This window comes from Dendroctonus ponderosae, unplaced genomic scaffold, assembly GCF_020466585.1.
Source record: "Dendroctonus ponderosae isolate FM_Combo_2020 unplaced genomic scaffold, Dpon_F_20191213v2 Dpon_F_20191213_8, whole genome shotgun sequence".
Lineage (NCBI taxonomy): Eukaryota > Metazoa > Arthropoda > Insecta > Coleoptera > Curculionidae > Dendroctonus > Dendroctonus ponderosae.
Genome location: NW_026019016.1, coordinates 2,660,159 through 2,673,297, shown reverse-complemented (window position 1 = coordinate 2,673,297; position 13,139 = coordinate 2,660,159). Strand labels below are relative to the sequence as shown.

Here is a 13,139-nt window from a genome sequence, read left to right as displayed (position 1 = left end):
TTAGGTCAGATCGTCTTCTTTTGGTCCAAAGAATATCGCAGTCCCTTTTGATCATGAGCTTACGGGACACCCTGTATATCGGCGCGTTACACATGATGTTTCTTCTGTGATTTTTCATTGAATTAAACGTAAATCAATAAAAAAATCACCTAAAAATATTAAAGTACTAAAAGTACTTGAAAATAATACTAAATAATTCCTAAAACAGTTTAATTTTAATAGCAGTTCTATTAAATTTGAATCATTTTAGGAACTTTTCTTACAAAGGGATACCTTTCGGATTCAAAGATTTAACGAGCTCCTCCTTCTCGAGAGTCATTTTCTTCTGCGCGTTCTCAAGTAATTTTATCTGCTCCTGTAGCTGGGCTTCGGTAGCGGTCAGGTAGTTTGCATATTTTGTAGATTCGGTCAAAATATTCACTTTAGATAATTTTTTCGATCGAACGTCGTAAGGCAATTGATCCTTAAGGTGATCATAAGCAACTCGGATACCCACTCGTCTTTGCCGCTCCATATCATTGTGCTGGTCCCGTTTATCTACAGGAGTTTTGCTTCCGCCCTGCTTTCGCTTACGTTTTTTACCACGAGTAGCTTTAGTGTTACCGGCAGTTTTGGCGGTTGTGGCGGTTGTGGCGATTTTGGCGATTGTGGCGATTTTGGCGGGTCCCTTACTACCACTACTTAGACCACTGGGACCTGGCAAGGCAACTGGAACTTCTTCAGTCTTTACTGGCATTATGGTTTTAATGCTGGTCTTATTCTTCAAGGGAGATACGTGTTTGTGGAATTCTATGCTGGGTGACTCCTTGGGCTTGATGGGGGCTTGTGGGATGATAGCAAGTTTGGTCGCCGAACATGACACCACATCAATTTCGTCCTCTTCTGTAAGAAAAAAAAAACGTTAATTCACTGTTCGGTCAGTTTCGGCTGAAAATATCAAATTTCAAAAAAAGCCTTCAATGGAGCAGCAACAAAATGATGCGGTTTTCACGCATCTGTGCTAGCTTTTCATTAATACTTAAAACACAAAAATAATCGGACACCCTGCGAATGAATATACAATTTGTGGTACATTTAATCTCAAATAATTCATGAATAGTGCATTCAAAAAGGGTTTTTTAACGCAGGAACCAAATGGTTTAGCAGCCAAATTCGATCCAATTAAAATGGGTAGCAAAATCAACAAACCAAATTTAAGTCGAGTTCACTAGTGGTTTTTTTAGTGCCCCACAACTTCAACTTCAAGTTGCAAAATTGTTCGCAAATGTATCCACCCTAATGGATATTCTGGATGGAGTTGCAAGGAAAAGCCTTGACTTAGTAAAAACAGTGTCAGCGTCAACAGTTTGCCTAACAATTGTCTTGAAAGCAGAAGAGTATTGGAGGAATGTAATATTTTGTCATGAGTCAGACAAGATGCGAATATTTTCTCAGTCGGTGACTAGATTAGAATAATTTTTTTTAAAGYRAAAAATTATACGATGTTCCAACCTCATGTCTCTGAGTAATTTGGGTCTTCACTCGTCTGTTGTTCCTGAGCCATTCAAGAGACAATGACGGGTCACAACTTTTTGCTTGCGAAAAAAATGTCCGGCAAAAAAGCTGTGCAAACAGCATTYTAAAGGGAAGAGTTTAAAATTCCTTAGACCTCAGAAGACCTAAGAATAGTGCGAATGCATGCCTTAAAACTGCCGAAAACTAATTAAATCATAAATCACCTGCCCAATCCYCTGATTTAAATCCKACAGAAACMAATCACAAAAAATCGCTGCACAGAAAAACCGTTCTAACTCTTCACAAAATTCCAATAATAAAAGGCTCTTCCATAGAACCTCTAAAGATTTTCGAACTTAATGTTTTAGTAGAGAAATGGCATCTGAATTAGAAGTGCCTGAATTCGAACTTTTCATGAAACTCCATCGTGTTCAAGCATTAATTCATCATTAAATGTTAACCGAAAGACAAGTGGGTTCGGGATTACACGCCCACAAACAGTGAAAAAAGTTGTCGAGAAATTGGAGAAGAATCCCACGTTATCCAATCGGAAAATGGGCAATATAGTATGTTGCAGTGAGTACGTTGAATATCTACCAAAACGGGCTTGAAGACTTATAAAGTTCCGACGACACCAGACAGAAAGGCAAGTAAGAATCTGGAAGCAAAGAAACGGGCTCGAAAATTGAACACTGATTTTTTCAAAAAAAATTGCTGTCTGATGGATGACGAAACGTACGCTCTTCTCACTTCTCCCAGCTTCCGGGTCTATAATTTATCGCAGCACGTTAGTCCGGAGTATGAAGATTTCAGGACTAGGAAAAAGTCAAAGTTTCCCTAGAAGTTTCTGGCAAGTCGAACTCTACCGTCAGAAAAATCAACAAAGCTACCATAAAGTCGATGATGGAAAGGATTCCAGAAAAAATCTGTCTGTTGCGGTCTGTTAAAACAAATGGTTTCAATACTTTTTGTTTCATTAGAATTTTGTCAAGGATTCGTCATTAAGGTTTTTGTGTGTGGCGATTTTTCCTGACTCAGTCCACACATGGAAGCCAAAATCGACAGCACAATATTACGAGCAAATTCAATTCAAATTCAAAGATTTTTCTGGAGTGAGGCAAAATTGCCAGAGATTTTTGCAAAAAGTCATATTTTCCAAGCCGAAACGAGTAACATCTGGGTTAGAACAAAAATATTCAAATTTCTTCGTTTATATATAATATATGCGGTAATTCTAAAATTCATATTGGTGTGAAAAGTCAACTTAGCGCCAAGCGACCGAATATTTTTGCATCTTCCGCAGGCTTCTGTTTGAAAATGACATGTCCGTTCCGCCCACAAACACAATATTTTAATTGGTGTCGCTTAAAACACTAGATAATTTGTTCATTTGCCATTATGCAAAAAAAAATTAAACAAATTCAGGAAATAAAGAATGTTTTCGATGTCTTCTAAAGCAGCAGCGGCGCCCTGCAAAAATGTATAGGTATCAACTCTATCCTGTAGATTTTCGCAACGTTTGCAACGCAACCTCCAGTCCTAGAGCGTGAGCTGCAAGAAAAAGCCTAGGGAAAGGTTCAAAAGTAAGCAACAGACAATTCTGGAAACTTTGGTCTCATCCCGAAAAATAATTGAGAGACAACGTCTGGGCGATGGTCTAATTTTAGACGATGAATGGCGCAATCGCTGATTATTCCGAATGAGTAATAGAACCAATAACCCGCGGTCTTAGTGGTTGTCTGGTATGTGATTAGTACATGTAGAGCGCTGATGAGTCGGGATGTGGTCCTGGTGGTACCAGTTGGATCGTTTGCGCAAAAATAAGCTCTCGATGACGATCGGAATTAATAATGGCTTGCAAATCCGCTTTGGGGTCGCCCAACTGCGGAATGTGAAAGGCACTAAAGAGGATCCCAAGCCGTCGCTGCTGGTCCTTCTCTGACAATACGGCATTCCGATCGGTCAAAGAAATGCGCGGTTTCCTCAATCGCCTGAATATTATTAATTGGATTAATTAAATTAGCCACTTTTTGCCCCGGCCCTAAGGCTGAAAAAACTTAATGCCGTGCTCGTTACTTGCGGTTTTTAACAATCCGTTAATCGAGTCCTGCAAATCGTCTTCAGCTTTCGTTGACTGACCAGTACAGTAGATTTAAACGACTTCCAGCAGGTTTACAGTGACAACAGGAAAAAATTATTGGTAAATCGGTCAGAGAAAACTCTGGAAATTCTTGTCAGTGCTTTCTTTTCACAGTTTTTAAAATATTTCTCCAATTATTGCAATTTTTTTGTGTCTGAAAATGGGAGCGAAAACACTACTTCTGAAAGCCCTGGATCTATCAAAGTACATTTTATACTCGTTTAAAATCAGGCAAAAGTTAATTTCCCTAAAATTCAGTATTTAAAGCATCAGTTCCAAGTCCGAGTCTTCGCTTTCACGGGAAATGTTCCTTACGTGGAAAATAGATACATAAAAAATTATGCAACTCCTTAGATAATTTCTAGTCATTTTTCCCTGCTTAAATAACAATTTATTGATTGCAAAAATGGTACTATTACTTTTAATTAACGTTAACTAAGAGATTTTTCGGTTTCCTTCAATCGCAGTTTAAGACATCCAAAAATACCAAACTGAGCAAATATTTTGAAAATTAATTACACTGAAAACAATTTCCCTTGCCTCTTAAAAAAATCCGAACTATTTAAAAAAAATTAGCCTTACATTATTGAAAATCAGCCTTCACCTAAAAGAATTGCGTCCTAAACTCATTGCCCTTAAGACCGAGATGAATTTATTGAGAGAGGTTTATTGAAATTGCCAAAACCTGTAAAGTTACGTAGGTGCGAAAGACCCAACCATATAAATGCCCAAAAGTAAGAAGGTGTAGATAATGGAAATTACTGACTGTTTACTTTGCCCGTCGATATTGTACCTGCACTTTTTCGAACGGCATGCAAGGTTTGTTCTCGATACACAATAACAATGCCAAAGGAGAACAGAAATGCCTACAATGCAGAACCTTGTCCATACAATAGATTTATTGGAAACTAAGTGTTTGGTACCAGACCTATGCTGGAGATAATAGATAACTAAATTTCTCCGTAGTGCAGGTATAAACCCTGCAACATCTGGCCGGGTAATCCTGTTCCTTCCTACAGAATGGCCACCCAACGAAATATTTGAACAATGTTAAAATTGGTTCCTGCTGCAGTAAGTGTCCCCCTCATGGGGAACGCTATTTATCAAGAATTAGCCGCTTTTGACGCAAATTCCTGCAAAACTTTTTGGTGTTTTTGTGAGGTACTAGGTTCGGCAACTTTATATGAATTCAATTTTTACTTTTAACGACAGCTCATTATGAACATCTACCAAAGCAAGTGTTTTTAACTCATTGCAGTTTACTCTAATTCCTGTAGAGTTTTTAAAACTGATTGGGAAAAAATCAATTAATCTTTGAAACCGCTCAATGTATCGAAATAAATGAAGAGCATCTTTTTGCGTAAAAATCCCCAAAGGGAGAAAATGAACTCAAAACGCAAAATTTTCGAGGGACGTTTTTGCTATATGAACAAACCGTATTAATTAGGCCTCCTCTGCCAGCACCCTGTATAATAGGAAACAGAGCAACGGCACCGAGGAAACTTTCCGTTATCAAGTTACGACCGATTAAAGAAGATTTTATGGCCGTAATTTGGGGGGAACCTAATTTTAACAGCGTCTCGTCACGTTCCGAAATGATTGCATTGTCATTTATTAACGCATTCCATTCCATTAGGCCAACTTTTCCAGGCTCAGATAAACGAGCAGTGAAGAATTTATTGTCGCGGGTTATACCATGTCGGTTTACTCCTGTTTGAACTCCTCTTAGAAACCTCTTGGGAAACGAGCTTGCGTTGCCTACACAAGGATTGTTAGATGGTATTTTTAGCAGATTGTGAAGCATTTGGCAGTGAGCGCAAACATTTCAATGGGTCACCAAAGTCGTTTAGATAAACTAACAAATCGCCGCTCATATTAGCGAAAGAGGTCAAAGCTGACAGCTTCTCAAAATGTTGACTGACCCGACCAGATGCCCACCAAAATCGCTCTTGAACTCCCCTTATCTGCTGTAAAATGACTTGCTTCTTCTCCTCGACCGATTAGATAAGACGCAGTCGCTCTGTTCCATTTTCAACTGAATGCTTTCCATCTAAAGGGACGATTTTTCAGGATCTAATCAAACGTTCATTGACTCCTGGAGAGCAAAAGGCAACAAAAATTGGCAAAAGTGTGCTAATTTTTTTTAGATACCGCCAGCGTAATGAGCAGCGATGTGTTCATTTTTGCGGACTAAAATTAGGATTTTTTCGATTTCCTGATCCAAATTCAAAGCAGCCGCAATTTGCTCGGTACGAAACGAATGTGCATTCATCCAAACTTTCTAATCAGACACTTCAAGGCGAGTTTTAATGGGTGAAACGCGTTTCCGGAATTTGTAGGCTCCCTATTGTTCGAACTGGGACCGACCAAATACCCTTGCGAAAAGTGAGAAAAGGTTGGTTTATCTTCCCAATTCATTGGTCAGATCTGCTTAAAGCCAGGCTATAGAACGACTTTATGAGAGTGTGAAACGGTTTGTGTGAATTGGTTATGGTTCGAACCACTTAACGTAACTCTAGATAAAACTTTCTATGAAAAATAGTGCTTCGACCTTCGACAACATCATCAAACGAAGCTGCGAAATATTAAACTGGTCCCGCCTGTGAAAAGGAGACAAAACACAAGTGAAGTTTCACGGGAGTTTTAGTTACAGCAAACAATACCGCTTCAAAATGCTCAAATAAATCAATTTTACAAAACAGACGTTCAAAAGAATCTGTTTTGAAATGTGGATTTACTACATTTTCAACAAGACGGCCCTTTCCCTTAATGTACTGCCAGATAGACAATGGTTGGATATGTTTATTAAAATGCATCGATTGGTCGACGAAGCCCTATTGAGGGGCCACCACGATCTGACCGAACACCACTTGATTTATTCCTCTGGAGGCACTTTAAATTTGATACAGAAAAATCGCATAGCTGTTGAGTGAATCGTTGAGTCCGACAAATCCGAGATCGATTTGCCTAAGCTGCCATAAATCGGAACTATGAGTAAATTTAATAAAACTTTTAGAATCTTTAGCGTCAAGTGTCTTCTAACGTTGGTGAAAATTTGCAACTGCTACTGGATTTAGTTGGGAACATTAAAATGTTTTAAGAAAAGGGGCCAGTTTGGTCAAAAGATTAATTTGGAGACCGAATTTGAAAAGCTGCTAAAAATCACAACTTTACGTGAATTTAATGAACTTTTCAGAATCTTTAGTCAACTGTCTTCTAAAGGTGATAAAAATTTCAAACATCTACTGGCTTTAGTTGGGAACATTCAAATATTTTAAGAAAAGGGCCCACTTTGGTCAAAAGATCAATTTGGAGACCGAATTTGGAAAGCTGCTGAAAATCACAACTTTACGTGAATTTGATGAACTTTTCAGAATATTTAGTCAACTGTCTTCTAAAGGTGGTAAAAATTCAAACATCTACTGCCTTTAGTTGGGAACATTCAAATATTTTAAGAAAAGAGCCTAGTTTGGTCAAAACTTTGCGGGAATTTAATAAACCTTTCAGGATCTGTCAACTGTCTGCTAATGGTGGTGAAAATTTCAAATACATACTGGCTTTAGTGGAAAAGATTCAAATTTGAGAAAAGAGCGGAGTTGGGTCAAAACATCAATTTTGACACCGATTTTACTAACCTGCCAAAAATCAGAACTTTGAGCAAATTTAATGAAACCATCAGAATCTTTAGAACCAAGTGTCGTCTAAAGTTGGTGAAAATTCGAACCAGCTACTGGCTTTAGTTGAGAAGATTCAAATGTTTTACGAAAATAGCGCAGTTGGGTAAAAACATCCATTTTGAGACCGATTTTCCTAAGCGACCAAAAATCAGAACTCTGAACAAATTTAATAAAACTTTGAAAATCTTTAGAGTCAAGTGTCTTCTAAAGGTGGTAAAAATTTCAAACAGCTACTGGCTTTAGTTGGGAAGATTCCATTTTTTTTAAGAAAAGAACGCAAAGAACGCGGTGGGGTAAAAACATCCATTTTGAGACAGATTTTACTAAACTGCAAAAAATCAGGACTATGAGCAAATTTAATGAAACCATCAGAATATTTAGAACCAAGTGTCGTGTAAAGTTAGTGAAAATTCGAACCAGCTACTGGCTTTAGTTGGGAAGATTCAAATGTTTTACGAAAATAGCGCAGTTGGGTAAAAACCTCCATTTTTAGACCGATTTTTCTAAGCGATCAAAAATCAGAACTCTGAGCAAATTTAATAAAACTTTGAAAATCTTTAGAACCAAGTGTCGTCTAAAGTTGGTGAAAATTTCAAACAGCTACTGGCTTTAGTTGGGAAGATTCAATTTTTTTAAAAAAAGAACGCAGTGGGATAAAAACGTCAATTTTGAGAGCGATTTTACTAAGCTGCCAAAAATCAGAACACTAAGTGAATTTAATGAAACTTTCAGAATGTTAAGAGTCAACTGTCTTCTAACGGTGGTGAAAATTTCAAACATCTACTGGCTTTAGTTGGGAAGATTCAATTTTTTTAAGAAAAGAACGCAGTGGGGTAAAAACATCCATTTTGAGACCGATTTTACTAAGCTGCAAAAAATCAGGACTATGAGCAAATTTAATGAAACCATCAGAACCTTTAGAACCAAGTGTCTTCTAAAGTTGATGAAAATTTCAAAGAGCTACTGGTTTTAGTTGGAAAGATCCAAGTTTTTAAAGTAAAGAGCGCAGTGTGGTAAAAACATTTTTTTTGAGACCGGTTTTACTAAGCTGCCAAAATCAGAACTCAAAGTGAGTTTCATGAAACTCTCAGAATCTGTAATTTCAAGTGTCTTCTAAATGTGGTAAAGATTTCAAATCGCTGCTACCTTTAATTTGGAAGATTCGAATTTTTAAACGAGCGAGTGTAGTTGAGTTCAAGTAAACAGTATAAGATCAGTTTTACCACACTGGCAAACAACAGGAGTGAAAGAGTCCCGTTCGTATCTATATTTTGTAGATCGACGTTTACATTAAACAGTGCAAGTCAAAAGGTTCAATTCAACTCACATCAGGCAATTTTCAACAATTTTTTCTTGAATATAGAGTCCGAGTTTCGTGGCGCTTTTTCAGGGCTGCAGCCTTTTAGCGTTGATTTTCTTCTTAATTTGCAAGGCGCGAAAGTCGCTTTTGGTAGCACAAAAGCTCTTCTGTTTGTGAAAAAATATTCATTTTCAGTCACATTCAGGCAAGTTTTAATTTTTCCTCCAAGTGTTTGGTCCAAGAGTTTGGCATTTATTTAGTCATGAAGTAACGAAGTGAGAGACTCACTTTTGTAACATGTTTGTACTACAAACTCTGTTCTATGAGTGGAGAAAGTTTCGATTTTGAAACACCGTCAGGGAATTTTAAAATCCAGCTTGAGTCAATTGGCTTAGTTTAGTTGACGCATACATCAATTTGGTTCCCCCCTACTTATTATAGAAACGTTTTGATGACTGTTTTGTCGATAAATAGTGAAAAAGTTGGGGCACGAATAATCCTCGAATTGAAAGAAGTGAATAACCCGAAAACCGAGCAAATCTGGCATTGCTGGCCGCCCAATTTGGCGGCATTTTCAAGGTCCCAGACGAACTTGGCGCCTTTTTCCCCATCGATCGCGTCGCGTCCTTGAAAGGCCGGAAAACTCCAAAGGGGAGCCCCCAGCCGACACCCTTTCCAGGGAAAACCCTTTTGGCGGGAAACCGCAGCCGTGACGTTTTCCAATCAATATTCAGCGCGACGTTTCGACCATCTCCAGGTCCGTGCCGAAACGATCACATCCGAAGTTGTACAGAATACATCCTCAGTCACTTCGATTCCATGCGTCGCTTGCCCTTAAAGGTGCAGCCCTTGCGTCGGGGCGCCCATTTTTTTATTGTCTGCCATTGGAAGGTCATACGTATCGTGATCCAGGCGGCAGGGTCAGACCTACAACTTTCCGAGCCGGCCCTTTACAGGGTCTATCGAACTTGGATGCGAATTAGTCGCGTCTGCTTCTTGGGTCAACATTCCAGGCGTTCCAGGAGTGGATGGGGTTCCGAAGTGGCGCGGTTGTCGCTTTTCTGACTAGACGTTCAACAATGGATGGTCCGGATCATTGCCGTCCTTTTATGATACCTGCCAGCTCCTGGATCCAGCTTTAGGGTTTGGCCGCTCAGAAATTCCCCCAGTCCATGGGGGAAGTCCATCCGCACAGTTGGGGAATGTACAAGAGGAACTGTTTTGATTAATTGTTTGCCAATCTTTTTGGCAACTTCTCGCGATTCTTAGCTCAAAGTCTAGCCGGTAACTAATGGGGTCATCCACCGATTACGCAAACCGGCTTCGAAAATAATACATGCTTTTAGCATTCGAGTGTATCGCACTAATTGGAAATGCATTCATTCGATCATTTCACTGCTGAAATCAATTAGGCAGCTATGTGTGTGTGTATGGTGGCCGTTTCAATTTTTTCGCCCTAATTCATGATGCAACTTTGCTGGAATGTTGCGGTATCACATCAGGGTGTGTCTAAGAGTTCGGTTGTCCTTAATCTTTATGAATTAGCTCAGATGCAAACATGTAATCAAACCCTCCACTAGAGCTTTTGCATAGTGGATTTCCAGTCAATTTTATGCTCGAGTAGTATGATCCTAAACAACGTCCGACACCATAAAGTTTTCAATTCACACTAATTTCTAAACACTTTCAGAGAGGGATTTGCTGATAACGAAAATCGGTGATAAGCGATTCAGAATGTTCACGCCCTGAATGGGTTCCTCCAAAGACTTTGATAGACCAAGCTAGTCATTCATGAATCCCGATTTGTTTGGGAGCAATGAAATGGATAAAAGCATGTAGTTACAAAGTTGGACCGATCGATATACTTAAGCATGGAAAGTTAATTTCCTGGTTATCACTAAAACGGAAATCCGAAAAACCATTTTTTCCTAAATATCTCAAATATTAAAAAAACCCTCAGTTGCGGTGTTCGCATGTTGAATGTTTGTGATTGCCACCTTAAATCTATTTAAAATTTCAATGCCGTTTTATTAAACTAGTCAATTGTACACAGGGTACATTCTTGGCTACTGTTTCCCTAATATTTTGTTGTGGATTCTACTCATGTACAGGGTGATTCATTGAGAATGGAAAATTCGAACACTGGAAATACTACACGTCAAATGGTCGCGATAAGGGAAAAGAAGCCTTTTCCGAAAATTCACTCAATTCTTCCTAGCGAACCAATAGGATCTTTGCAAACTCTCTTTCATTTGAGAACAAATCGAAAATTCCAAAGGAAGTGCGGACAAGCATTGATTAAAAATGTTGAAAATATTTGGCTTTCACAGCATGGGAATCCTCAGAGTGCCACAGATGTACATTTCCAAAGTTAAAAACTCCACCACGAGTAAACGACACCTCATCCGTAAACAGCATTTTGCCCAAAAAAGTACCATGTTGGTTTGTTGTATCGGAGTAAAACGAAATGGGAGTTTGGATCGGAATTCTCCAAAATTGAATAATGACAAACAACGAATGAAAATTACGACTTTTGCCTACCCAGATCTCCGAAAATATCGAACATCGAAAAATGCGTCTAATCTGCGATTTCCTCATCACTAAGGATGATGACCACTCTTTTCTTCTTCCATATAGGCCTGGGTAACTCAGTGAATTTTTAGGAGCTGGCGCAGTAACTCACTTCCGTTGCCGGGAAAAGTTTGTCGACTTTTTTTACTTGTTTTTAGATTTATTTTAAGGGCCATTTATTGATAACATTTTTAAAATTTCTTCAAAATTTCAGAATATTCCAGTATTCGCCGTTACTCTTTCTTCTAAATGCTCTCTAGTTTCACTTAAAAATGCTGAAAAGTATTTTCCGCGAAAAATTATGAAATAAATTTCGAATCCCTCGTCGCTTTGCAAAAAGTTTTGAAATCCCTTTCCAGCTTCGAATTTGTAACAAAAATCAAATAATTTTGTATCAAAAAACGAACACAACAAGCGAAAGTTTATAACAGATTATTTGGAAATCCCGTCACCTCCATACTCTGAAGACTGCAAATTTTGTTAAAAAAATATGGTTTTTTAGTTTTTCCCGATTTTTTTGTTTTACTTTCGACTCAGAAACGCTCTATTTTGTAGATAATTCCCTTCAAAATACTGACAATCTGGAGGTGTCTTAAAATGGATGCGAAAAATTACAAGATAAATTTATAGCTTTGTAAATCTTTTTCAGCGTCAAATTCGGGACAAAAGCGAAAATAAATTCCTCCCGTTTTTCCCCGAAAATCATTAAGGTTTTCTCCAAAACCGATCACAAAACTAAAAGTTTTTAATCGAAAAAGCAAAAAAAAACATTATTTTCTGACATGTCTCTTCTGATGAGGTCTTTTCAGCCAAAAATGACAAAATTAGTTTCGCTACAGTGCAGAATGCAGAGAATGCACAAGTTTGCAGGGACGAACTTGGTACAAAAACCAAATCATTTTATTCAGTTTTTTACCGAAAGTAATTTGGATTATTTTGCAAAAACGACCAGAGCAAAAGTTTTCAAAAAATTATTCGGAAAATTCGCCGCCCTCATTGCTCTGACGATTTTTAAAGTTCCTTTAAATTTTCAGGTGATTCCAGTTTTAACAAAGTTTCAATTAAGCAATTGTTTCTGAGCAAAAATCGCATTATTTTTAAGTTTTACTTAAAATTCTGATAATTTTCAGGTGTTTTCTGTGAAAACCTATAAGATCAATTTTATTGGAACAGTCTCCCAAACCGCTTTGCAAAAATTTTTGGAAAACTTTTGGCAGCTTCGAATTATGGAAAAAACCCTAATAATAATTTCTGGGTCTTCTTTCAAAAATATTTCCCCGAACTGAAAAAGCGAAAGTTTATAATCACTTATTTGAAAAATTCTTGGAAACTGGGGTTTCTTCACTTTTAGGTCAATATTTCTAAACAACGCCGTCTCTAAACAGAAAAACCGCGTTTTTTCTAAAGTTTTACTGTAAAATACTGGCAAAGTGAATCTTTATGCAAAAAAATTAAGAGATTGATTTTTCAAGAAAACTCGTCGACTTTCTGTGTTCTGTTGCTGCGAAAATCTAGATGACTTTTTTTAGTTGTTTGAACAAAGAAGTAAAACGTTACCCGTAAATGTTGATGACCTTTTTTTGAGATGTGAAAATTCTAACTCCTCAACTCAGAGAGCGGCAACTCAATACCTCAACTCAACACAGTGTTACCCAGGCTTAGGCTCCCATATAGTTTTTCGTTGAAATTACATAAGAATGCTTTAATCGGGATTTTTTTGCGAGTCCATCTCTGTCGCTCCAGACGCGACGCTCTATATGGACGCTTGGCGTCACCGAGACAGAGACGCCCAGTCCTGGGCCGCGCGGGAGTAGGAGAGAAACGGCAGCAGGAAGGAGAATAAGGAGAGCATTCCCCTATCGACCTTGACACGCGAAAAAGTGCGTAAGATCCCGCGATGTTGCCAAATTAGTGGCTGGACTCGTGGCTAACCCTGAACGCAATCAAATTAACAAAA

General features: G+C 38.2%; 1 protein-coding gene across 2 annotated transcripts in view; it reads right to left on the bottom strand.

Annotated features, from left to right (window-relative positions):
- Window positions 1-244: 244 nt before the first annotated feature.
- The window catches only part of LOC109544827, a 67,778-nt gene continuing 54,883 nt past the window's right edge, over window positions 245-13,139 (bottom strand). For both annotated transcript variants that reach the window (XM_019915184.2, XM_019915183.2), the window contains one exon: window positions 245-882. In XM_019915184.2, the coding sequence (XP_019770743.2) occupies window positions 260-882 (623 nt within the window). In that variant the 3' untranslated portion in view covers window positions 245-259. The remainder of the gene's footprint in view (window positions 883-13,139) is intronic.